General features: G+C 43.9%; 2 protein-coding genes across 3 annotated transcripts in view; one reads left to right on the forward strand and one right to left on the reverse strand.

Annotated features, from left to right (window-relative positions):
- The window catches only part of RecQ4 (RecQ4 helicase), a 61271-nt gene extending 35939 nt beyond the window's left edge, over positions 1–25332 (forward strand). Inside the window, exons 12-22 of one of the 2 annotated variants that reach the window (XM_089580085.1) lie at positions 11228–11410; positions 13135–13291; positions 13393–13491; positions 13563–13738; positions 14427–14552; positions 14625–14709; positions 14802–14932; positions 21832–22000; positions 22083–22269; positions 23985–24126; positions 24917–25332. In XM_089580085.1, the coding sequence (XP_089436211.1) occupies positions 11228–11410; positions 13135–13291; positions 13393–13491; positions 13563–13738; positions 14427–14552; positions 14625–14709; positions 14802–14932; positions 21832–22000; positions 22083–22269; positions 23985–24126; positions 24917–25147 (1686 nt within the window). In that variant the 3' untranslated portion in view covers positions 25148–25332. The remainder of the gene's footprint in view (positions 1–11227; positions 11411–13134; positions 13292–13392; positions 13492–13562; positions 13739–14426; positions 14553–14624; positions 14710–14801; positions 14933–21831; positions 22001–22082; positions 22270–23984; positions 24127–24916) is intronic. The other variant, XM_089580086.1, reaches the window with a different exon arrangement.
- On the reverse strand, positions 24882–27528 carry LOC149350926 (solute carrier family 25 member 44). The gene has a single exon (XM_089580087.1). The coding sequence runs from the start codon at positions 27191–27193 to the stop codon at positions 26243–26245; it is 951 nt and encodes a 316-aa protein (XP_089436213.1). The 5' UTR covers positions 27194–27528; the 3' UTR covers positions 24882–26242.
- Between the last annotated feature and the right edge of the window lie 200 nt (positions 27529–27728).

Here is a 27728-nt window from a genome sequence, read left to right on the forward strand (position 1 = left end):
ATGCTAAAGGTGTCTATTAGACACTTTTAGCTGGACGTACGCAGTGAGCTAGCGTACTAAGCGACTCTGTGGGCAACGAATGCGTATGCGCAGAACGCTACGTATCTCGCAGCGTCTTGCGGGCGTACGCACGCTACAAACCATAGCGCAGGGAGGAAGGAAAGCTCAGGAGAGGCGCTCGCTATCCGAGCTGCATCCCAAAAAAATTTGCCGGCACGCGCATTCGCAAGGACTACTTGGAGTCTGGCCGACGGCGCAGCCAATGGTAACACTGGGCGCAGCGGCGTCGTCTGCACATTAGAGAGGGTCATCCTATCGCTTTGCTACTGCGCATGTGCAGAACGCTACCGGCCCTTGGGTGTTTGGGTGAGCGGGCGACACGAACGCTAAATCGGCGAAATAGCACGCGCCCCGACGCCGCTTTACGCTCGGTCAACATGGCGGCGCCCGTCGAAGCGGGGCCTTTCGCTTCATCACCAATTCGTCGTTGCCGCTACTCTGACTCGCACTCACGGCAAACTAAAGGCGCACGAAGCTTTCGTTTAAGCTGAAGTTGCCTGGACCACAAAATTTTAACGATAAAACACGCAAAATTTTCAGATTGCCTCCGTGTTTACAGAGCTGCTAGGCTCAGCGGGTACGCGTCGATGACGTCAGAAAGCGCGGGAGGTTCGAACTACTGATCTCCACAAACAGGTTTGTAATTTCGGTACCAAAAGGGGGTCACAAAGAATTGGCATCCCGGTAACACTTTTCTTATTTACGCAGTATATTTAACTCGCGCGGACGTAAACAAAACTGAAAATAATTACATTTGCGAGAGTTACCACTGCGGGTTTTGCCCGAGATGACGCTGCACATGGCAAACAAAAAAATGTGAAAAACATTTCTTGCACAGCTAGCGCCAAAGCGAGCGTAGAACTTATGCACAAAAACAAAGCAAGGAACGCTCGCTGAGGCAATCGGCTGTTAGCGATGGCAACTTCCTGTGTGGATAGTCTTGGCTCGGATTGAACATGTCCGCATTATAAAAAAATATTTGTATCATTTTTTCACATTTACTTAGTAATTGGTAGCTACAACAGTTTATGTGTCGTTCTATTTACACAATGAAAAAATACAGCATATATCTTAACTTATTTGTTCTGAAAGCTTCTATATCTCGCCATCATGGCTCTGCCTTCAAGCAACGCAAAGCGACTTAGACAGAAAACGTGAACCCATTTCCCTAACGCCAAGCGCCTGCGGATAGGGTCACCCTATTCGCCCCGATTCTATTCTAAAACTCTCTATTGTCTGCTGCGCATGCGCAAGCGCGCCGAGACGGCGGCCAAGTAGCGGGGGTGTAGGAGCCCGGGCTGCTTGCACATTCACCGCCGCCCTCGTTGCGCGGCTTCAAAAAATGTGACGTAACCGCCTCTCCTGAGTTGTTTCCTTTCTCTATGCCATAGCATGTGCGCGCTATGGGCACATTAAAACGGAACAGCAGCTTGGGCTTGTTGGTTATTCATCTTCAAGTAACAGTGCAAAAACATAGACGGGACACATAGGACGAGAACACACGACGAGCGCTGGTGTGTGTTCAACAAGTGCTCGTTGTGTGTTCTCGTTCTATGTGTACCGTCTGTGTTTTTGCGCTGTTACTTGAAGGTTAAAACGGGATGCACTGAAAAGATGGCGGTGCCCTGCTCGCCCTCTTCGGAATAAATACATGTCGCCGCTGGATTATTCGACGCGGTAGCTCGCTCAAATGGTAGCAGTTCGCTTTTATTTTGAACACTCTCGCCTTCACGTGGAAGTACAAGCGATAACTGGCCCGTTTTTCAGATAGTTTGGTGATTTTCAAGCTCTTAGGCCTAACTAAATGCAGTGCGTTTTCCTCGTAGCAACACTACCGGGCAGCAGTCCTGTAGCTGTTAGTGAGTTGTTACATTTTCTTCTATTTGCATAGTTTTTTCTTGGAACAAAAAATGGTTTTCAATGCATGCACCCTCGTTATCAGTAATTACAGATGAAAATTTCTTCAACCCAGCATTGATATGCTTTGATGTCTTGTCACTAGATGGCGCTACTTTTTGCATGTGCTCCTGAGGGACGCCATAGCACGGCCAACTAAATGTATCTTGTTTTCACTATTTACAGCATACGCAACGCAGTAAGCGATGGGTACGCAAGCTTACTGCATACGCCCAACTAAAACTTATGCGAAATGCGCTGCCATCTAGCAGTCGCCGTGCGCGATCCGCCATGTTGGAGGATAGCCACCGGATTCACAGCACGTACTGGTACACGCTCGTCGCGCGCGCTCGAGTTTCACCGTCCTCAATATGCCCACATATTGCCTAGTGCCTTGCTGTATGCGGAAGGGTCACAAAGACGCCCAGAGAAAAAAGGTTTGGTTTGGTTTATGGGTTTAACGTCCCAAAGCAACTCAGGCTATGAGAGACGCCGTAGTGAAGGGCTCCGGAAATTTCGACCACCTGGGGTTCTTTAACGTGCACTGACATCGCACAGTACACGGGCCTCTAGAATTTCTCCTCCAAAGAAATTCAACCGTCGCGGCCGGGATCGAACCCGCGTCTTTCGGGTCAGCAGCCTAGCACCATAACCACTGAGCCACCGCGGCGGCCCTGAGAAAAAAGTCAAGAGGGCTTGATTTGAGCGCATTTCTATTTTTTGACTGCGATCCCCGACATCTGCGGCACAAATGTTGCAGAGCCGTCACTACATGTCGAGACATCGCGAAACACATTCCGTTATCGCCATGTAGCAAATAAAATTAGAAATAAGCTTTATAGGCATGAAAAAAATATCACACAAAAGCTGTTTTTCTCCTGCGATTTCCCGTGAAGTGCTGCGATTATCGGCCTCGCAAGAGAGTAATCGTGATCAGCTGTTCAGTGGTACGGGACGCGCTTTGTGAGAACCATCACTTCTAGCGTTATCCAACGCAGCGGTTACACACGTTAGTTTTTAGTGCGAATATTTGTTTCGACGGAAACACTAGCAAGGGTCAAGTGCCCGTGGCACAGAACGTTTGCGCTCTGCAAGTCAGTCAATCGTTTCTATTAGACTAGGGAAAGGTGCTTATTTTGTAAAGCAACGGCTTGTATGCATGTAGCGATTTCACTTTAACGGCCGGTTTCCACAAAACTGTGTGTTGTGTAAAAAAGGAAGGACCGTAAAGAAAGCCGCTCAAGCGGTACCATAGGTCCAACTAGTAGCGGGAATGCATAACACGTGTAGAATCCTCCAAAAATCTCAGTGCACAACTGCTTGCTCGTCGGGGTAAAACCATAGACACTGCTGCATTCACGGCCTACGTGTTTTTAACCGCGATAGTCCAAGAATGGTAAACACTTGTGTAGTGGGGTCGTGCGGGGACCTAGGGGTCTATGCGCCCGGTAACAATAATAAAGTGTTTTCTCTCTCTGTCTAGGGCACTAGGGGCTCTGGGGCACGAGCACTAGGGCAAACAAACAAATGCTGTGTGAGCTTTTCAAGGAAAATGAAAAGCGTCGCATGTTGAGAGGCCACTTTTTCGACACTACCAACATGAGCGTTAAGTTCACTATCGTTTGCTTTCGGCGCCGATGCAACACACAGAAAACGCTACCACAACAACAGCAATTCAAGCGGCACGCCCGTTTGCAAAAAGTATCGAACCAAATAAGAACTGACTCAAACTAGACCGAAATGCGCACATTTTAGCCGTAAATGAAAATTACACTTGCTTCATACATTTCTTGGTGTTCAGCGTTGGCAAACTGACGTTGGACTCCGTGAAAAACTTGTAGCTCCGTACCCGGTGGTGTTCGGAAAGTGTTTTGGATGCGTAGTAAGTGTATGCGAAGTCACTTGGAAACTTGGGCAGCAGAAACAGGTCGACTGACCATTCAGTCATGTTTACAGGCTCAAGTGACAGGAAATAAAATTTTCGAGCCAGCACAGCAGTAAGGAAGCTAACGCAGGGCACGCCTGAATCCAGAGAGCAGAGGCAGAACGAGCTTCAGTCATCCTCCAACATGGTGACTTTCCACTGGTTCTTCTTTTCTCCGATAGATGGCAGCAATTTTGCATAAGGTCTATTGATCCCCCGTGCTCCGACCAACCCACTTAGCGCTGTCGTACTCGTAGCTCACCAGAGAGCCCACTCCTACTCCGAACGCCCCCAGTGAGCTCGTAATCGTCCACGGCAAGGCTCCGCTGCCCCAACTGGTTAAGCACCTGCTAGGGTAAGGGCGGTTGGCTTTTTCTAGCACGAAACTTACCATCTGGTCCTGCAGATAGCACACCCCAACGTAGTGAGGGTGCACCCCCTTATCGCGACAAAATGGTCAAAGTGCAGGGTAGTTTCAGCCCATACTATGGTCTCTTACGTGCTCATCGGGGGCCTTTGGTGTTTGAGTGGACTCTGGTGGGCTACCAGAACCTCAAGAAGCTGGACGGTCGAGGCCAGCAGCAACTAAAATTTGCGGTTCACTTGCCTCAGGGAGTGGAAAGGGACCGTTGCCTATATATGTCCCCCCTTGTCGGATTTTACTGCAACAACAGTTAAGGGCATGATTCGCGGATCTGTGGCGTTGCTGGTGGCGCAACACAAAGGGGTGAGAGAAGGAAAAGGAAGCGGCGCTACCGAAAATGATGGTGTGTCTTTTCCATTTAGAACGGATGGTAACAGTTCCTGTCTCCTCCTAGCCAAGATGTTGCATCAGTGCAAAAAAGATCGTGCAATCCACATTATGAGACAACAGTGCATTAGCATTATCGCCCCTTTGCTTCTGTATGCTTTCTTTTGCTGTCACTTTGCATCTGTTATGCGTAGTGGAAGGTCCTAGATTCATGCATTTAAAATGTAACACCGCATAAAGCTAATCACTAGCACAACCACCTGTGAACAGCTCCGGATACCTTTAAGACGCAAACTAGTGCCACGCCATGCATTTCTGTGCTAACTAGTGCTTGTGGTGCGAGCACAGTGGGAGAGCCTGGCAGCTTAGCACGCATCATGGTAGTCTGCGATTGATTGCTGGGATGCGCTGCTCTTTTGGGATGTGCCCCAGCAGAAATGAAGACTTACCCTTGACGCCGTATGGAACAAAATTCTTGGCCGTTAAGCTGGATCTTTATAAGTACAATGTATTCTTCCTTCTTGGCATGCACAGTATTTGGTGAAGCAGGGTGGCTGTACAACACTGCGATGAAGATGTGCGGTCTGTCCGCGATTACTTCAAAGCAAATGTATTTAAGCTGCACGAAGTGTTCAAGAAGCTATCTTTTTGCCCCGCCGCGGTGACTCAGTGGTTACAGCGCTCGGCTGCTGACCTGAAAGACGCGGGTTCGATCCCAGCCATGGCAGCCGAATTTCGATGAAGGCGAATTCTAGAGGCTCGTGTGCTGTGCGATGTCAGTGCATGTTAAAGAATCTCAGGTGGTCGAAATTTCTGGAGCCCTTCACTACGGCGTCGCTCATAGCCTGAGTTGCTTTGGGACCTTAAACCCCAATAAACCAAACCTATCTTTTAGAGACGAAGTTATCAGTCTGATGGGACAATTATGTTCCTTGAAGTGGTTCTGAGTGTCTCATGTGAGCAAACTGCATTTCTGCTCCTGACATTTGAGAGTGCAGTGCAGAACATAATCTGTTTGTGACCTATTGTAAACTGTCGAAACAGGCAATAAAGAAAAAAAATTGGCAGAGGCTTAGCTTGGTTAAGCCCGGAAGGTTGCGAAAGCAAATTACGAGCAACTTTAGCAACTAAAGTAGTGAAAGGCGAAAGCGTAAGTGCTGCACGGAACGCCGGAATTAGCTTAAAGTGCTATTGAGGTGTCCACTAAACCACAGAGTTGGTAAGGCGCCTTTCCTTTCCTCCAAATCAACGCAGTCTACAACGCTGTCAGAGCGCATCAATGAACGCTGGAATTAGCTTAAAGTGTTATTGAGGTGTCCACTAAACCACAGAGTTGGTAAGGCACCTTTCCTTTCCTCCAAATCAACGCAGTCTACAATGCTGTCTATGTCAGAGCACATCAATGAACGCCGGAATTAGCTTAAAGTGCTATTGAGGCGTCCACTAAACCACAGAGTTGGTAAGGCGCCTTTCCTTTCCTCGAAATCAATGCTGTCTGCAACGCTGTCTATGTCAGAGCGCCGTGGTTACCCTGGGACCGCGCCGACAAGCCGAGCTGGTCTCCAGTTTTTCCTCCGCTCGGTGTGACGTCACTACGGGGGTCGTCTAAAGGTCAAACATGGTTACCGCCGGGACCGCGCTGACGGCTCAAAACCTAGCGTAGTATTGCTTTCGCAATAAAAAATGCAGCAATGGCCGAGTGGTCTAAAGCAGCGGCCAGCGAAACTGTTCTGTTCGCGCTGGCGTGGGTTCGAATCCCGCTCACGGCTCTAAGTGTGGGAGGTCTTTATTTATTTCTTTAAGATCACAGCACTACATACATTCGTCGGACACCGGACGATGGGGCTAGTCCTTCAAGAAGAAAGCTAGCGCTTCAGCCATCCGGCAATAAAACAGGGCTCTGTCGCGTTGCCGTGCCTTGTCATTGCTGCAGTCTATTGTAGGATAGAATTTAAAAAAAACAGCAGTTAACACTGAGCCACAGTCCGCAGCTTCCTGTATTGGTCCGTTGGCCACCCGCAACAGCAAACGAAATCAGATTTTTAATGTTTGACTATATTAAGCAAGCAAGGTTTCAGAATTCTAGAGCGTATAATTTTTTTTGTGTGTGTGTGATGATTAGCTTCTTGTTTAAGTAACAAGAAAAGTTTTAACTGCGAACTACTTTTTTGTGGAGAAATTCTGTGCGGCGGTAGCTTCTTGTTTGGGTAACAAGAAAAGTTTTAACTACAGACTACATTTCTGTGGAGGAATGCTGTGCGGTGGCACTTATGATATCCATTGACTCTCTTCGATACTAGGGTGTCTCAATGCTGCTTCCTTTATGAAGGAAAACTGTATCGAGGCACTTGATTCGTGATGGATCCATGGCATTCTCTATGCGCATCGCCACGGACCAGCGCTTGCTCCATTTGCCACTAGTGATGGTCTAGTAATGTCCAGCCTTTTACAATGTGTGGATAGCAGCAGAAGTGCAAAGTAGGGGAAATGTCAAATTATAGCAAAAGAGGTTGAAAGAGCAAGAGCAGAGAATGAAAAAAAAAAAGAAAATGAGCACATTGACTGTCGCTGTACAGTAACTGAGGGTCAGGCCTGGCGCACAGTGGTCAACCACTTAGTCGCTTTTTGGTAATTGCTACAGCATAGCTTGCCCTGTAATTCTCCGTTCACACCGTGATCGCGCGTCACTACTCGTCACAGGTTTGGGGCACCCTCTTTGCTCACCAGCACGAATTAGTGCTTGCAACGTTCACGCATGGCGAGGTGTGAGTGGCCGTGCTACGGTTGATAACAAAGCAACCATCAAGCAACACCAAGAAGCTCACAACCAGGAGAAAAGAGTGCAAATAATTTAATATGTTCACCACCGCAAACTACTGTCGCATAACAGACATCTTTAGCATACCGTGCTCCGTTTTGCCCTCACCGTTACCTGAATACCAGGAGCCTGCCCACCGCCAGTGTGCACATGCTGATAGGTCCCAACGAGGCAGGCGCATGCGCAGCTGTTCGGTATGTATCTGGCGCCCTTAAGGTGACCTGCGCATGCACACTGACAACGCACAGGCTGTCGGCACTCCGGTAACAGTAGTGTGGTACTCAGTATGCTAAAGATGTCTAATTTCGCATTACACAGGTGTGGTAGCTGCCGGTGAGTCTTACAGCATTCGCTGTTCTTAGCTTGTTCTTCAGAAATGTGGCGTCGGCGATGCCGTCTGCGTAGCCCTCCAGGCCGGGTGCCCGGTGGCCTAATGGTTACAGCATTAGCTGTTCTTCGCCCTTTCCTCGGCTCTGCACCATTGGTGTCGACATCCGCTAGCTCACCGCCAGGCACCTGCGGGTGAAACTGCACCATCGGGTGCCCACCGGTAAAAATGTATTGTCGTGGACAAAAATAAAAATCTCCCCTCATTTTCCGAAGCTTGCCGCTCTAGGGTGCCTCGATCCAGGTTCATGGAGGCACCCTACTCCGCTCAGGCCATAGAGTTTCTTACTATTACCTAGAGGGAAAGCTGGCGGCGCTGCCCTTCAGCCACCGTGGACGCCCAAAGCATCATGGGGCGGTGAGCTACTTGTTGCGGAACAGTCGTAGTTTTTCGGGAACACAGAGTGGTACTACTCAGACGTTTCATTTCAAAAACGTTGTTCGTGTGTGCGCAGACGACTTTCGCGCGACCGCAGTGTGCAAAAACCATAGTAGTGAAAACGCGACGACACACGACGCCAATAAAAGGTTTTACTCTTCTGAAATGCCATTAAAAAACCTCTTAAAGTATCTAAGCAACAACATTTTTTTTGAAAACATATTTAATTTTAAAAGTGCGCTTGTTAATTACGAAATATTAGTTCTTATAGTGTTCATTGCTTGGCCAATAGGAGAGCGAGTCGTCTCTTATTTTGGGCAAACTTTGCACTTAAATGCTTTTCTGCTCGTTTGTTGCAATCATTAGACAAGATATTGAATGTTAGGACGTTTGTAGCTATCAAACAGCTTTATTTTTTTATTATTTTTTGGCCAAAAGTTGCAGTTCCGCAACAAGTAGCTCACCGCCCCATGATGCTTTGAGCGCCCATGGTGGCTGAGGTGGTCACGTGGGGTCTCCATGCAAACTCCCATAGACGGCTTGCCAGCTTTCCCTCTAGGTAATAGTAAGAAACTCTATGGCTCAGGCACACCACCTGACGAATTGCTGTAGAGACTGGCCCCGTGTGCCGGTCTTGACGACAGGAGGGCTTCGTCAGGTAGTGTGCCCATGCAAAGCGGCAATTGCTTCTGAAGATGAGGGGGGGCCCTTACTTTTGCCCGTGACTGTACCTCCCAAATACGATGCAGATGCTCTATCCGCTACCCGCCACGGTGGCTCAGTGGTTGGGCACTCAGCTACCGTATTTTCCAGTGTATAAGATGCAGCCTTGTATAAGACGCACCCCCCATATATGCAGGCTGTCATTGAAAAAGTTGGTATATAAGACGCACCCCAGTTTAACCAGTTAGGCTAGTGAGGCTTAATTAAACACGCTTGCGCGACCATTGCGAAATGCATCGTACCTGTGAGAGTGATCGGAAAAGGCAACACTCGCGTCATACCCGCTCACGGGTATAGCAAAAAAGAAAGAAAAATGAAAGAACTCTCCTTTTGTTCATAACATTTTTTTTTACTGAAAACCTTCAAAGTCTTTATCTTTGAATGCACTATCAGAAAGTTCGCCATTTCTGGAGGCAACGTAGCTGAAACATTCTCTTCGCACTACGTACTCGGGAGCAAACAAAGTTGCAAAGGGTCACTAAAAAAGAACGCCGGCTTGTCTTGGCTTGTCTTGACAGTGGCGAGAAGCGTGATTGTTGCCATCTTTTGGCATTTCACATTACTTTTGCTTGGGGCCTCTGAAACGGCGATGTGTTTGTGATCCCAAAAGTCGTCATTCCCGTCATTTCATGATAATGTTCACCTAAAAAAGTTGTGCACGGCGTTCCCGGTATTGAAGTATTAACCGTAATAAGGGAGTAATTACTCATTGACGTCCACCCAAGTGCAGCCATACGGCTACAAAAGAAAGCTATACAGCTTTCTCAGAAACCTCGCAGTTAAAGAAAAATTCGTCCTGGTCCGAGGTTTCAACCCGGGACCACTGGTACTCCACCTTGGGGGATTCCCCTAAACATTTGACCAAGTATTAACCGTGTTACAACCGCATTATTGACAGTGATACTTTTTCAGTGAGAAAAGCTTGAACCTGAGTAATTTCTGAACTCGCTAAAAAAAAAGAAAAATTCGCGTATAAGACGCACCCTTGTGCAGGACGCACCAGCAAGATCTTTGAAAAAAAGCCACGTCTTATACACCGGAAAATATGGTACTTTGCTGGAAGCACCAAATTCAATCCCGGCCGGGGCAGCTGTGTTTCGATGCAGGTGAAACGGAAAAAGTGCCAGTGTGCTGTGCAATGTCAGTGCATGTTAGAGAACCCCAGGTGATCGGAATTAATCCGGAGCCCTCCACTGCTGTGCCCCTTCCTCTCTATCTTCTTCCACTCTTCCTTCACGCACAGTTGTGGTGGCCTCTGAGATGTGAAACATTTACTATGCCTTACCTGTCCTTTACTCAAGATCAATTTTTTTTAACCACTAGGCCACCGCAGCTGTGGCTTAAATGATCCTCACACTGGATCATTTGCGTCTCAAACTGGTAACTGTGTGCTGTTTTTTTTTGGAGTTCAGATGGTGATCTTTGCTACATGCTTTTGCAATTTTTTGTAGTAATGGCAATTTTTTATAGCCAGAGATTAGTTAGTCTCATGAATTGAAGTTTGTGGTGAATGCTTCAGACAGCAGTATATCTCACAAAATTGTAAGTGATTTGAGAGTCAACGGTGTCAAATGAAAAAATGGTCGGACTGCCCCATTGTGAGAGCACCAATGCGAGAAGTGAAGAATATCCAGGAGTTGTGTTTTCGCATTTGGGCGGATATTTTCCTCAGTGCATTGCGCTACACTCGTTTCATACGTAGCAGTCAACGCAGTGGAGGCTGTGAAAGTAGTGTGCCTGCGAAACCATATTACTCTGGCTCGTATCATTCGTTCTTCTTGAAGCCTCAGTGAGTGCTTTCACAACAAATGATGGTATAAAATGAAGTACTAGCATTGGGAATCACGGCCGAAGCTGTGAGGTGGTCAGTGTTAGGGCCCTGTGGCTGTAATTTTCAGTGAGTGTGAACTACTTTTTAGGCGCAGGTGAAGTCAGAGTGATTTGCCCTACTAACTGCATATCATACTGCCACATGTCATTCTTATTTCTCGAAGTCTCAATGATTCACAGCACGAAAACGTGACAAGTGGTAAAATGAAGTGCAGGAGGTTACTAGTCACGGTGCTTAAGATTTGTTGCAAGGAAATATGCCAGTGTTCACTTTGGTTGTATGATACACTACCGTTTGGGCACGGACTTACCCTGTGCGAACAGGCTCGCTAGCTGTGGCAGCGTTGACTGCTATGTACGAAACGAAGTATAGTGTTTGGTCTACTAACTTGATGACATGTGCTCTACAAAACTTTTAATGAAAAGAAAACAAGATGCCAACAGTGAGCATTCCTACAGGTCCTGACAATGCAGCTGAAGGTTCACTGCATCCTTGCACTAACAGCAACTGCCACTACGAGCACGTGTTTGAGCATAGCGGAGCACTTGCAAATTGATGACGTCACTGCGGGTATCATTGGGGCACCGTCAGTGCCAGAGAACCTGATTTTATCAGTTTCAGAAGACCAGTACCGTGATGAGGTGAGTATTGAACATTTAAGTGTCAGAAGAGTTTGGCGCATCATTGCGCTTTCAGTAATCTAGTGCATCTAATCAAGTCTCTGTTCTTGTGGCCAGTATCCTTTGCAGCACATGCCCAGACTGGCTTTTGTTTAGCTTTTTCTTTGCCAGAGTTTCAGAAAGACATAAGTGCTTAGCAAGGGTATTCCATGATGGATTGTGTAAGGCTCTTATTGCTTAAAGGGCCTCTGACCACCTTCTGGCCGAATATATAATTATACCCCAGCAGTAGTGAGGAATTGTCTCTAGAACATGTGGCTGCAAAGAATTTTTTAGAATACTCAGTAGTAGCAGAGTTCCAGCCATCACAATCAACTAGTTTCACCATGCTCCTCTCCTTCCATGCCCTCTTCAGGGTTTTTCTCTCTCTCTCACTTGGTCGAGTAGCCTTTCTTCTTTGAAAATTGGGGCTTTGCATGGTTTCCTCATAAAAGAAGTGCCTAAGCCTGCCTCTGATTAAAGATTGTTTTGATGTATCGTTTACCGATATGAAAAGGGTTGACTTATTAACCACATGTTTATGCAGGAGCAAAGAAAGCCCAGAAATAGTTGCACACCCCGCTTTGCATGCATAAAGGAGTAGAGACTTGAAATTTTTTTAGGTGTGCTTTTTCTGTGGAATGATGCACACATGGATGCACACATGAATTAGCACACATGGATTACCCCATGTAATATGTCATCGCTCAATAAATAATTTGTAATTTAATTTTTTTCCTCTGTAGTTTCAGTTTCAGTTACCAGACGATGATTGTGACGACATAAGTGAGCAAGAGATCACGTGAAGCATACAAAAACTGTGGTATAACTGCTTCTTTGTCGTTTTAATTCATTCAAGCTCGTACACTAAACTGCTCCAAAAGCCGGATTGGCAGCAAGTGAACGATGAGCTATTATATTTCATTTTTGTATGCCTCACGTGATCTGGTGCTCACTTGTGGCGTCGCAGCTATCTCTTGTCTGCTGAAACTGAAAACAAAACTGCATGTAAGAATAAATTCAATTAGAAGTCAGGGGAATGTTACGTGGTGATTCATGTTTACTAATGTCTTGCACATCATTCAAAAGCGAAAGTACTTTATGAAAAATTTGGTGTCTCTACCCCTCAAGTGATTGTGCTAAATTTATGCACAAAATACCGTGAATGTAAAGTCCATGTTTGCTTTTATGATGATGAGAATGTGTGTGTGCTATACTAAAAAGCTTTCTTTTAGCTGTTCCTCAGCATGTTGCCAAATGTGACACGCTTAGGCTACAGTATCTTGAAAAGAGTTAACAGTGCATGCAAACTGTTGACTTACTTTTTTTTCATGCATCATAAAAAGGAGGAAGCTGACATTAAGTTACTAATCACCAAATTAACTTGGTATTGCTGAATGCTTTAAAAAATTATGAAAAATAAAAATATCTGCAATACTTCAAAAGTTGCAAAATTTGGTGTCTGTGTACGTGGTAATGCTGCCATTTCTTTTTTTTTTGTCCTCAGTTTACTTGTGCTTAATGTTTAGAAATGTCCTTCTGGTTCACTTAAATTCATCCACACCTACATCTACATCTATTTAATGGCAAACATTATTCTGTTTTTCTACTTATGCTTGACCTTCACAGAAGTCTTTCGTGGTCTAGTGTGAAGATTGGTTCGCTCTAACACTATGCCATTACTTTTTTCTTCAACCTCCATGCAGGCTCTTATTGAGCTTCTAAAGGGAACAAGGTTTGGAAGCTGTGAAAGCATCATAGTTTACTGCACACGAAGGGAGGAGACAGAGCGGCTGGCTTCATTAATTCGAACTAGTTTACAACATATTGCAAAGGAAGTTGACCAAGAGGATACTTGCAAGGGTAAAAAAATAAAAATGTTCCGTAGCATCCTTACTATTGTGTCACTGTGTGCTGCTCACTATTTTTTAAAGCCTCGCTTTATGCTTTTCTTTTTTCCACAGCTAAAAGCAGACGATCCTGCCTAGCATGGGACGCAGAAGCCTACCATGCAGGAATGACGCCATTCAGACGGCGCTCAGTGCAGAAAAAGTTTATGACTGGTAAGGCTCCAGACACCACTGCAAAATATGGCATGACACTAAATTAATGGTAAATACATGTTTATTTGCAGGCAAACTCCGTGTAGTCGTAGCGACTGTCGCATTCGGCATGGGAATCGACAAAGCTGACATTAGAGCTGTCATTCATTACAACATGCCAAAGAGCTTTGAGAACTATGTCCAGGAGACCGGGCGTGCTGGAAGAGATGGTCTGACTTCACATTGCCACTTGTTTTTAGAGCCTGAGGTTGGTGTTCCTGGTGTAATATTAGTCATGAATGTTCTTGGATGTTGCTTAGTGAGCACACCTCTGGAAAGAAAAATTTTAAAATGGGTGAAAGCGCGGATAATCTATGAAATCCTAATGTAATCATGAAGTTACATGGAAAGCTCTAAACTACGCACGTTTTTATGCATGAAATCAGGTATGGATCCTATAATATTGATGTTTCCTGCAGTATTAACTCTTAATGACTTAATTGCTTGAGCTTTAGTACTGGTAACAGTAAGTTTAGTTGTACACAATTGCACTGGGAGTAACTCAGCAAGCACAGCTCTCTTCACCCTAGTTAGTATTGATGTTTCAAAGAGACAAAGTGTCATAGTAGGTACCTTGAAGGTAATCTGGTAAGAGTCCTAACCGTCAGCTATTTTTATTGTTTGCCACTTCCTACTACTTGTCCTATAGACTCCAACTGCAGTACATTTGGGGTCGCTTTCCTAAGAGATGACACTGTTGATAAATCGGTAGAAGAGTAAAAGGTGCAGTGTACTGCCCTTTAGAATCTTGCAGCTTGCTTGGAGTGAGACGAGAACTTGTACCTGTCCAGCTGCCGTGATAGATGTCCAAAATTGGCTGATAGCAGGACCGTATGTGAACAGAGAGAGCAGTATGTGTAGCATGCCTGACATTGGGATACTTTTTCCTATTTCAGAAGAAAGATCAGAATGAACTGAAACGCCACATATATGCTAACTCGGTGGATCGGCATGTCATTAGAAAGCTCCTAAAGAAAGTTCTTGCACCGCTCACGAAATGCAAAAAAGCTGAGGACAACACTGTATGTACAAAGATTTTTATTTGGTCACGTAAAGCTGTGCTTTTATTTTGAAAACTTATACCCTTTGTTTAGAGCACTGGATTCGACATGAGGCCCACATATGAAATTGCTATTCCAATAGAGGCTGCTGTAGAAGAGTTAGACTTGAAAGAAGAGAGTAAGACTTCTTCTTTTGGAAATCTTAAACAACTGTGTGTGTGCTAGTGTGCCATTGCTCCTGTTTTTTTTTTTTTTCCTCTTGCCTTAAAGATATCCTCACACTGTTATGCTTTCTGGAGTTCCATCCCCGCAAAGTGGTACAGTTGCTGAACAGGGTGTATGCAACTTGCACTATCAAGTGCTATGGTGGGCCACAGCAGCTAAGATCTGTCGCATCGAAGGTGAGCCATTTGACAAATACAGTCTAGTGATGAGTGTGACCTATTTTGCATTTCTATATCTTACCCTGTTCAATGCAAAGGCACACAAGCAAGTTCATAGCTTCATTAAAACTTTCAAACCATTTCGCGCACCCCTTGCTATGTATTTGCCATGCACTTAACTTTTGTCAGCCCACCTGCACGACATTAGATTTGTTTGCTAACTTTAAAACTTTACCGCATCCTGCTTTGTTGTACTTTTACCCAATTATGTGACCACATCACCTTATTATTTTATTCATTTATTTTTCTTTTTTTTATATTACTATTTTTGCACCCTTTCCTTTCTGCCTTCCTTTCCCAAAACCTTTCCTCAACGCAGAGTAGCATCTCAGCACTGTTTCGACGCTGGCTAAATTCTCCATTTTTCATTAAAGAACCTCTCTTTCTCTCTCTCTTGTAAACTAAGCATTTACTCACTGAATTTCTCATATTCCTGGGAATACCCATCACAATAGGGATGGGGCTAACATTCTCAATCATGCACCATTACTGGTGGTTCTTTCATACAAATACTTGGTTTAGTAATGAAGATATGTTCTGATATGTTAGTGGTAGTGTTAGTGTTGGCAGTGTACATAAACATTCAGTTTTAAAGTTTTGCATAATTAAAGGTGCAGTTTAGTTCAGTTCTGAAAAATGTATTGTTCATCTGAATGTCATATTTCCTAGCAGCAAAGAAAAAGCACTGCAAGCAGTCTGAACCACATGTACCCCATTTGAACTCTCCATGTTTGGCAGCACTGGTTACTGGCTGTAGCCAGTACGGCATTTTTTGTGTCTGTCAAAAACTAATATTTTTCTGCCTAAATTGTATATGCAGACCTCAAGAAGGACAATGTGTTTTCCAGCGCAATATCCTAGCGGGTAACTTTTTACAGTGATGTGCAAAATTTCTCACAAAGTGTCACTGTGGTTGGAGAAAACATAGAAATGCCAGGATTTCTTTGGCAAACACGACAGTTATAGTGGAATAATTATGTGTTTCAAAGGTGGACATTGATTTCGAAATTTAATAAAAAAAAAAGAAAAGTGATTTTATAACAGGTGCAAAATCTGTGTGCACAAAAATGGCGGATGATGTGCTACCTAGTTCACTGTTTTGTGAAATATTATTTACTGTTCTTGCTATATGGCTTGAAAAAATAACCTATTTGCGACATGAATATGCTAAGTTCTCCTGAAACAAAGAAATCACTGCTAGGTGCAGCACTTTCTCAGAACAAGCTGTGAGTTCACTGTGTACTGTGTGCACTGTATGCAAAGCGCCTTGAAGGGTGGAGTGGGCAGCTGCAGTCTCTATTGATATGTGCAAGCATCCGCTATGTTGTACTGCTTTAGCATTATGTACTGCCAGGAGCATGCAAAGAATAAAGCAACTTCTTTTCCAGCATTTAGATATTTTCTTTAATGCGGTTAGACTTTCTAATTAAAGCTACTTTCATAGGACAATGCCATTAAATATATTGTTGTCTGTCTTGCCAATAACTGCACAGCAGACAAAAAAGCAGTAGTCAAGTTAAGATTATAGAGCAGGGCAACAAGAAGTTAAATAAAAGTAGCAGTTGATAAAAGCAGGAAACCACAAAAGCAGTGAGAGCATATTAGTAGTGCACACGGGAAACAGTATTAAAAAGTTTCAAAGCACATTTCATCAAAGTTGAAAAGTATGTGCATTATGAAGGGCCACACCTTTGTGGAATCATCTAAATTCTACGATTTACAAGTGATAGTCTGTATCATTACATTTATAAGGGATCAAAAATTGCTCCTTAATGCTGGCAAGGCTCTTCCCACCCCTGTCACCATTTCTGCTGTGCTGGAGGTAATATTGACGCCAGCGCTCGTGCAGACGCAAGCGCCTCTCAAGAAGAAGAGGAAGTGTGTGTGTGAAAGTGAAAGTGATCTGGTGACAATATATCATCGTCAGGACTGCAAGGCACTCATAATGCTCTGCCCACTGATTGTGCCTGTGTTTTCTTTCTCGTGCACCAGCATAGGCACATGACTGACCAGTCTTGTACTGCCTGCTTTCTCTGCTGCTCGTTTCCCATTGGCACCTGCCATTAGTGGTGCAGAATGAATTCATTCACCTAACAGTACTGGACATGATGGTCATGGCAGGATGAAAGAAAAAGAAATTTGAAAGTTTAGGAGATGGAAAACGTCCTTTAGAGAAAGATTGTAGTAGGTCTCTGCTGTATGTGCAGCAGTTGTAGTTGGCTGAGATGTTCAACAGCATATTATCTAAGACTGAGAGGGTTTACTTGCCATGTGCAAAGGTGTTTCAAGACACCTTAATGATATTAAAGATGATTTCATATGTTGTTCATTTGTTTATTGGAAATGACATTCAGGTTTTCTAGACCAATATGCATGCTATTTTATGCATGCTTAGATGCACTTTTGCATAAGAAAAGTGCATTCATTGAAGCCATTTGTGTCTCCTGCACTCTCAGTGTGACTGGCGGTGCTGCCTGTGGTGTTATAAAAGCCTTGGAGGCATATTTCAGGTGGTGCTTACTGTGATAGAAGACGTCTCTTTGGCTCAGCTTGGTGGTCATTGTGGTATTTGATTATTGCGCTACCACTGAGGCACTGCAGAACAGTTAATGGGTCAAGACTGGAGACCACAAACATAGAGCTTGTTAATCGAGCGAAATAGCGTGCTAATTGAACTTCATGTACAACCGTCTAGTGCTTATTTTACTTTGCGTGGTCATGTTGGCTTAGCTGATATCATGCGCTGCTGGTTAGGCCGTTATACTTAATATAAGCAGGCATGATAACATACAGAAAGAACACAAAGGATGAGTAAAAAGGGGTTTCCATGGGGCACAGCACTAGCTTCTTCTTCACTTATGCTCCTTTCTAGTACGTCTGGCCCTGTTCTTCCACATTTTCATAATGACTCCTAAAAAAACTCTAGTGATGCGTTCCCTGACAACTCTGTTTTGCTCATCCTGTGTTTTCTTCACACAAGCCACCATGTCTGAGCTATTCAACAAGCACCAACTATCCCTACTCTCATTTTTACTTAGGCCACTGTGATGCAAATGTTGCTATCTGTTTTTACACCTCACTAGTAGTTTGTGTGAATGCTAGTGGTGTAGCCAGTTTTCTTTATTTCTGCGTTTTATAAACAAATTAAAGCTGTGGTACACTGCCAAATAATCTGTTGCATATTGTCGTAAACAGCTAGTTTTTTAAACATAAAGCTGTAATGAAAATTCACTTTACTCCACTTGTAATTGAAACATACTTCAGCTGTGAGCAACTTAGCAGAGCTCCCAATTAAAGTGTGATGGAACATGAACATGGGTTTAATCGGCAAAGTGGTGTCCCCAGGCACCAGGTGTACGACCTCCAGTTGCTCCAGGCACTGTGCTGAAAGGCATGTGACTCAGTGTCTGTAGTGAAAAGTGTATGAACTTAAAGCTTCGTTAATGCTTCTTTTCAACCATGGTTGCTTTGACCATAATTCAACTTTGGCTAGCAGGGCTCCCTTTGGACACGAAGGTTTGGACTAAGTCTCATGCACTTCTGTACAGAGCTTAAGAGCATCTTCACTAACACCAAGCATACATGCAGCCATGCAGCAAGGTAGTGGTGACCTCTCTTGAAAGTTCAAAAAAGCAGGTGAAGCAAAGTGTGTTCAGCGTATCATTTGCCTTGCAGAATGATTGGGAAGGGTCACACATGCCTCCATGTGTAAGTTCACAGGCAGTTTTTCAGTTAGTGCTGTGACAAATCATGTGCACTGCCACTGCTCTTAGGGTAATCCAGTTAAAAGAGCATATGTGTGGTTGGCATACAGCTCTTTTTTTAATGAGGCAATATCACTATTAAGAATACCTAGTGGACTTCCCCATGCACAGCAAGACTTCACAGTGAGGCTTCTAGAGTTCCAGCCTTACATAGTGATCCTTTGCCTTAAGCTTCTTTCAGGATATATGCAACATCTGCATGTCCAAGCATTGTCATTTTGAACAAATAGCTCAACACTAGTTAGCAGCTTGTCTTTGTGGGAACATGCCATACAAGTATGTAAAGTTAGCATTAGCAAAGATGCCTGAATGTACTCACCTAATGAGATTAAAAAATTATGTGCATGCAAGTTAAGTAATGATCTGTTTTGCATTTTTTTTCTTTCTTCCTCTACTCTACAAGAGCTTCATGCGATCATATCCTGCAACCGCAGCGAATCTTTAAAGTACATTACTCTGTCTTGATGAGCGCATACAGTATGGGTTCTATCTTTTTCCCATTTGGAGCATACGTTGAGATCAACAGCTATTTAGCTACGGAGCTTATTCCTTGACCAAATGGCACAGGGGAAGGGTTCAGTTTTTTGCGGCATCAAAAGTGCCTGGTGCTACTGGTTCATAAATGCTAACCTTGATTACATTTCTTTTGTGGGCTTTTAAAAAGCTTTTGCAAGCAAATGATTTCATTCCTAGCTTCCATTATTAACTAATACATCTGTGTACAGCTAGGTGTAATAAAACAACAATTAATATCTTGGTGCAGGCTAGTTGGTGAATCATCGTGGAAAGCGGCAGCGCGAAGCAACTAGGACGAAAGAGAGGCATGAGAATACAGCGCTTGTCCTGTGTTCTCGTGTCTCTCTTTCATCCTTGTTGCTTCGCGCTGCCGCTTTCCACGGTCATAAAGCAACCTTAGTATGGTGCATATCGAAGTGCAGAATGTTTCTTGTGCTGTTTTGAAACTTACGCTTGGTATGCAGCCAGGAACAAAGACAAGTCAAACAGCAGATCTAGAACTGCATTACCCACACTGCCTTTTGTGTTCAGCAGATGATTCTGTATGTCACAGTGATATTGCTATTCAAAAGTATTAGTGTACCAGTGAGAGAGAGGAAAGAATAAGAAGTTGCTGCAACAGTTGCCAACAGTTGCGCGGCATCAAAATTGATCTGGAAAGCTTGCTCTCGGGCGGAGTCAGTCTCATAGGCCATGTAAAAACTGAAACAAAGATAGGCTATTTGCTCTGTGGTTCGAGCTGTAATGTTAAGATAAAAAAAAAAAAGCTTACTTTTTGTGAAAATCACCTTGTGCTTCTCCTGCGACATTGCTGCTGTCGAAAGGGTAGCCAGATAAGTGAAGGGTGCCTTCAGTTGAAAGGCAGGAAAACTGCTTTTCACTGGTGATAAACCAACCAACCTTTGTCAGCCCCTCTTCATCAAGGGTTCCTTGTTGAAAGCCTTTAATAATCTCTGGCACTACAATGAGTAGTGTGTGAAGCACCACACAGAGTGTGTCGTTTAGATAATCTCCCAGAAGTTTCTCAAGGCGGAGCTGTCTGTTTCTGTTGTGAAGGTGCACGTAATCCCATCACATAAGACTGCCACTCTTGTGAACCTTCAAAACAGCCCGAAAACATGTGAGTGTAATTTTAACTAACTCACAAATCTAAGAGCTCCGATCATTCGGCACTTTCGGTGTGCTGAGCAGGAAAACTGCTGCCAAAATGGTCGTGCTGATTCCTAATTCAAATGCGACAGCATGTGTGCGCCTGTTACGGTCAGGGATTGCAGTGTGGTAAAACCGATATGCAAGGGTTTAGTGGGCCATGTCCCGTCAAGAACGCTGCATTTGGGGCGTCGTTCTACAGTTGGAGCTATGCCTTTAGGTGTCACAAGGGAGCATAGAAGGGGTTGTCTTGCTTAAAGGCCTCACTAGCATTGTAGCTGAAGTTGTTGCTTTTCACTGATTTTGTGCATCATCTTATGTTTCTCAGCAGTGTGCCACATCATGTCTCTCAAGTTGACCTCACTTGACCTACTAACAAGAAATACGCTTTTTCTGTGTCTGAACTGTGACAAGAAGAGCATTTCCACTTGCAGAAATCGTTTGGCAGCTTACAAAGCCAAACTGTCTTAACTTTTTCCCCTTAGCACAATTACAGTTACGTTTTGCTTGAATTGCACCCTTTCTACATGGTTTATTCCATTCATTATGCGATGCCTGACAGGCATTAGGATATGATAAATAATGAGGAGGAGGAGTAAAGTACCGCATGAACTCATGTAAGAGCCGCACTTCGTTTTTTTTAAATTTGGGTGTGAATTTTGAAGGTGCGGCCCATACACGAATTAAAACAAAAACGTATGAAATTTTTTTTCTCCATTATCTAGTCCAAAACAGGGTATGGCCCATACACGTGCATGGCCTGTACACGATACTATACGGTATTTGTGTTCAATATCTGTTTCTTTTCATCGCTGCATTTTGTGGAAACACGTTTTTCTTGCAGTTTTTTCAACTATCTGTTTTGATATTTGAACTACTTGCGAATATATTCAGTTAAATTTGATGTGAATTTTTGTTACTCTTATCTGCTTCAAAATGAAAAATTTGGCATTCACACACACTTAGTGGAAACATCAGATGCTTGGAAGAATAAGGAAAAGGGTAGCCACCCGTAATAAAGAGCTAGAAAAGGGGACACAACGATCGCTTTATAAGTCTCAATCTGACGCTGGTCTTCTTTCAGGAAGAAATCAGTCCACAGGAAAAGCAAGTCTGTTTTCAGTGCAGTTTTTGCAGATTCAGTAAATAATTTTTTGCTGTGATTATACCATGGTATACTGTCCATTGTCAGCGGATGCTATGTTTTCCTGCATCTACCGTGGTCAGGGAATTTAGACTGAAATAATCAGGGAGAACATAAAAAAGTCGGAATTTGTAATGAGTAGGTTGCTAGACACCCTGTCAATGCTGTTGCTGTGATCCGTAGAATACATTTGCATCTGCTGTGCAATAGCCGTGAGAGACAGCTTAGAAGTGCCATTTCATCATAGTTTACTTTGCAACAGAGTAAATACCATTCAATTTCAGAACGCAGTTGTAGCAGCTGCCATGGCACTGCAGAAAAAAAACAATGAAGAGGAGTGCACCAATTCACTGTCGTTTGCCGTTGTCGATGTGGCTGCACGTATGGGCTGGGACTCCAAGCTGGTCAAAAGCGATTTGAAGAGGCTGGAATGGGACAACTCCATGCTTCATGGTGGGTGGTTAAAAACAACAGGTAGTGTCGTGCCGTGGCATGTGCTAAGTGTTTCTTTGTCCCGTCCTTCGTGTACACATAGCAACAGGACATTCACGCAAGACTGGAGTGATTGTGGAGTTTTCTAACCTTGCCTTTCACCTGAATGTCTCGGCAAGCCTGACTGAAGAAGACTGTGATGAGTTGCTCGACTACCTGAATGAGAGAGTGCAAAAGCAGGAGAAGATGGACCTTGCCCGTCTAAGAAAAGTCCACGAGGCCTTTCAAAGGTAGCATAACTTGCAGTCCTATTCCAGCTCACGACTACCAGATTTTGACAGTGTTTTTCAGAACTCTTTTCAGTGTTTCAAAGCTGCTTCACCGTCAACATTAACATGCACACTGACTAGGACAAATGCACCAAACATAACACAGAAGTTAAATAACTAACAGTATACTGCTAGAAACAGTAGCTGAGCGATACTACGCTGTAATTGTGAAGCATTAGTCAAGAACTCTTTGCTGGAATATTGCTCTTTTTCATAAGGTTGTGCTAGCTCTTATCTTTTGAATTAAGTCATAACAGCTCTAAGATTCCCTCAGAATTGTTTTTTACTAAAGGTATAAAGCAATCAGCCATGTCTGACTATTAGAGCTCTCATCCATCACTAGTGTCAAAAGTGCAGGAATATTTTTTACAGCATTGTCCTGGCTTAAAAGTGCAACACGGGATGAGCCGATGCGCAGAAAAAAAGAAGGAAGAATGCACACACAACGTTTATTGTGCATGCTTCCTCACTCTCTTGGGACAACTGCGTACTCTCCCAAATCAGCACCCCCTTGTTTTGAGACTAAACAGACCTGTCAGTACAGTTTGAAAGCCGAGCATATGGTGCAGCCTGGCTGCTGTACATACATGGAGCATAGTAGGAAAGACCATTTTAAAATACTATCTGCTGTCCGTTACAAATCACTAAACGCAAAATCCTATCAGCTGGTCATTTAAGGTAAAACGCTATTGGTGCTCGGTGCTGTAATATTTCAGCTGATACTAAGAGTGCTGCATGGGTCCATATGAATAGAACTTTGCTCTTCCTTTCTTTTTCACTGAAAGTCAGCACAAGGAAGTCATTCATTTCATTCAGCAACAAAATTTTTGCGCATGGAATAATAGAAATTTTGCTCGTGTTAGCTTTGGGCATTTAACTTTTAACTTCTGGTGTGTCGACTCTTGGGTCATTTGAATCTGAACCATCATGCTAGGAAAATTTATTATGTATGGTCTGAATTTAACTGATAATATTGAGTCCCTTCAGTTTATGTTACTTCATTTCAAATCAGACACTTAAGGCCAACTATGGGGGTTTTTTGAGCATTTTGAGTTGATAATCACATCAAATTCCTTAGAGTCCCCTCACTCCGGTACAAAAAAGAAAAAACGTTTATTACAATATCAAGTAGAAGTGTTTTTTAAAAATAAAAAAACCAGGAAACTGAACCTGAAACTGCGTTTCAGCCTACCGATAAAATCACGACAAATCGTCCTATCACGCTGCGGATACTGTCACAAAAGCTATCATGTACACTTTGACTAAGCTGGCGACTGTAAGTGAGAGCTTGGGTCAATATTTGTCTGAAATGGCCAAAAGCTAGTTTTGTCCTTCAGCAAACACATAGCAAATATCGACACTCGTGCGTCCAGTGACATCATACACGCAAGGGAGCCCTTGGAAATCTCCCTGATTGAGACCACAAAATGGGAAATTTTAAAATTTCCCCTGCAACAAAGCCCTGTCCCGCTGCAAAACTTGGCACAAAGGACAAGAACACTGCAGAAAACATACTGTGAAAGCTTCAGTGAAATCAGATGAGATAGAAAAAACGCTGCAGTTGCTGTTAGGACACGCAAAAGACACAACAAAGAGATATATATAAATATATATACGACTTTATCTTCATCAACCTGTCTACATTGGCAATAAGATGGTCCTCTTTTGTCCAATAGCGTATCTTGCCAAGAATGTGCAGAATGTGCAGGCGAGAATGCCAGCACAGAAAGAAGCAATGCACTTAAAAAGCTTATTCAAGACTATTTTGAAGAAAAACCAGACCTTCAAGACAAAGATGATGAAGACCCCATGCCAACTGTAAGTAGTGCCAATACCTCTGCACTGGTCTTGCTGGATGTCTTCATATGCCACCATGAGCACTTATATTGACTGGGTTTTGGCTGTCATACATGACAGCATATCACATGAGTTTTGTTCATTGCAGCGCCAAAAGAAAATAGACAAGGTTTGTGGCACTTACAGCCACAAGAATAATGGCGGCAAGAAGTTTCTGTAATGCTGTTGTTGTTGCTATTTTTATTAGCAAATTTAAATTTGCACGTATACAGTCTTAGGAAATTACGCACTCATAACTACTAAACTCTGTAATAGTTGTAAGCATACCTAGCAAGTAGTTTTCTTATCAAGACGCGTGGGGGCTAGCAAAGACAAAACGTAGCTGTTTAACAGTACTGAGCACTTTTGATGGATGTGGAATTAGATGTGGTTTAGTGCAGAAAAGTAGTTCTACAGCACCACACTTCATGCTGAAGCCATTAGTATGGTCGGGCATTGACACTAACCAGCTAAAGGGCCTAATCAGTTGAATCTAGTGCAGTTTGCAACTCTTAAGCTAGTATGTTGTAATCATAAGGCAACTAAAAGTACAGCTTAAGAAAACATCAATTTTTTTTCTTTGTGGGGGCACTGCATTTTGGTGCCGCCATAGATAATGAGCAGACTATGAGATAACAAGCAATATGTAACAAGTGCTGCATATTACATTGCAGTACTACGGCCAAAGTATCACACTGCTGGTACGTTAAAAGCCAATACCTTCATTAAAGCAAGTCTTAAGTGAACTCATCTTCTTTTTATTTTTCAACAGGAGCAATATCTGGGCAGCCTTCGGCAAGAGATTCGAAGCCTTGTGATGCAACACACAGACCACTCATTCAATGGCCGGGCAGTGGCACGAATATTTCATGGCATAGAAAGCCCGTGCTTCCCAGCAAAAGTGTGGGGAAGAGTGCGTCGGTTCTGGAGAAGCTTCTTAGATGTGGACTTCAACATAATACTCAACATTGCCAACAAGGAACTTCTCTCGCTGCGTTCTTAGTATCAGACTTCCCCCTACTGATGTACTTCGATTTTATACTTCGAGCTCAGAGTTCTATTCTTCTTATCATTAAGTATTTTTAATAAGGCATGGTTCCTGCAAATTTGCTAATGGCCATGCAGCACTTTCAGACGAAATTGCACAGCCACACTAATAGAAGCTGAATAAAATACTTGCCCATATCAGTTATTTGCTACTGCTTACGTTAATCACCTACTTTATTCATTACATCATCTAATAAGGATAAACATTATATTGACGTAGCAGCCCCATAATTAATCAATGCACTAACTAAAAGCTACAATGCAAATATTTAACACTGACCATTTCACGCTCTTTAAACATGAAACACGTATTAACATGTCAAAGATTCCGATTAAAATCATGCTAACTTCGGGCTGCTTAGCAGAATTACCGCATGAAAAAAAGTGTGACATGAAAATCTGCTTGGGTGGGCTAATACCGCCATCAGCATTACGTCTGCTTATGGAGGTGTTTGCTCACAAGGAGATTTTGTCATGGCTGCAGTGCTGAAAGTGACTAGCACAGAACAAGGTGACAAGACTGCTTATAATACACCTATATAAATGCTCTTCATGACGCTTTAGACTATGAAGATACATAAATTCATGGCATTTCATAAATTTTTGTTTATTGCACATATGTGTGGCACTGTGCTGAATTCAACTAAGTGGAAACTGCATGACAGTCTGCACAAATAAAATCTTGAATGTGCACAAAACAATTCTTTGCAAACAAAATGGCCTTGTATTTGGATAACATAAAACATATATAAACATACAATTCTCGTAAGCATCTAACTTAAGCAGCGAGCTAGGATCAATATTAAACATACATTGATAAGCCAAAGCACCTAATGCTTTTTGCCAGCACTACACTGCGAGGCACAACGTGAACAAATAAAGCACTCCACATAGACTCCCCTTTTTTTTTTCCTTCTATCATCTTTTATACAGGAAATAAATCTGTGCTACGGTAGTTAAGAGCTCAGGAATAGAACACTATCACGAGCAGGCAAATCCCCGATATGGAGCCCTGTGGGAAATGAACAAGATTTCTTCACGCTCGCGAAAACTACCACCGAATCTTGTCCTTGTACTCTTCGTGTACGCTCCACCGCTTGAGTGTCTCGTAGCCCAGGGCCAGCAGGAACGAGCTGATCAAGCTCTGCATGACTCGCGCCGACAAACCGATCTGGAACATGCGCATGCGTTCCTCCGTCCAAAGCTGCCAAAAGGTCTGCATGACCGAGTTCATACGCTGCACCTGGATGCGGGCGCGCACCACGTCCATCGGGTTGGTGATGAAGCAGACAGTGACACCGCTCATGGGGCCGGCCATGCACTGCACAAACATCTGAGGCGTCCAGCCAGGCAGGACGCGCCGGAGCCCATCGGAGTAGACCGGGTAGAACATCCACCACAGCGCGCTGCCTGGCACGTAGGCCAGCAGCGACGCAAAGTAGCCCCGATAAAAGCCGCTGAAGCCGTCTCTCCGGTACAACTCACGCACGATGGCCGCGAAGATGAGGTGCTTCTTCTTCTGGTCGACGCTGATGTTGAGTGGGTTCATGACGACGCCGCCGCTTTTGCTCGACCGGCCCAAAACCATCATGTGCTGGGAAACAACGTCGAAAGGTGTGATGATTGTTTGACTCACAAGGGAGCTGCAACCACCGCCAATGAGGCCTTTCAGCCGTCGATCATGAATGTCGGCGTGCCTAGACAACATGTCTCGTACTTTTTCGTACGTGAAGATGTAGCCGATGCCGGAGAACATTTGAATTGTGTTGATCCAAAAGCCCCTGTACAGACCTCCGAAGCCTTCGTAGCGCAGAATCTTTGAGCAGGCGTCAAATGTGCCGGTATAAAGCTTTCCCGGTTTTTGGACTTGCAGTCGCGTTTTGATGACCGTCAAGGGGTACACTAGACAGCGCAAGGTGAACGAGTTGATCATACTGAACATGAGGAATCGAGATTTGTCCATCATCTCCCATTCTATCGTGAGAATTTCGGGGTCCTCCATTCTCGCAGATGTGCAGCAAATGTGCCGTTTCCCTTAAGTACAAATACGTGCAATAAATAATCGAATGTTCATGTCGTCCGCTCTTCGACATTGCACTGCACGCGGTCCACGCAGCAGTTATCACAGAGACATACAAAGGTAGCTAGTTCAATACTGTGAGTGCGGAAAGCATGCATCTCTACAAAAGCGGCTGGCCTAGGAAAAAAAACCTGAGGCAATTCGCATTTTGCGCAACGTTTCACAGAATATGAAATCGCACCATTCCAAAACATCCGCAGTCTCCGCTGACCATCGTACGATCGGACGCTTACCACACAGGTACTTGAGCGCTCGCAGCGCCTTCGGCGGCAAATACCAACAAAACCGACAAAATTTTAGTACTCCAAATAAATAATGTCTGTAAATCACTAAAACTGAAGTCATAAAAAATCAATGGCTACAAAAATAAGCAGCAGTTAATTTAATGAGTTTGTTTCGGCATGAGCACAAACAATTAAGTTAAATATGTAAGTTTTCTTGTTACTGATTGCTTTCA

This window comes from Amblyomma mixtum, chromosome 3 (assembly GCF_055824585.1).
Source record: "Amblyomma mixtum isolate Tamu chromosome 3, ASM5582458v1, whole genome shotgun sequence".
Classification (NCBI taxonomy): domain Eukaryota; kingdom Metazoa; phylum Arthropoda; class Arachnida; order Ixodida; family Ixodidae; genus Amblyomma; species Amblyomma mixtum.

Bases quoted from the DNA above. Each gene is read 5' to 3' on its own strand.
- LOC149350926 (XM_089580087.1), bottom strand. From the start codon at position 27,193: ATGGAGGACCCCGAAATTCTCACGATAGAATGGGAGATGATGGACAAA.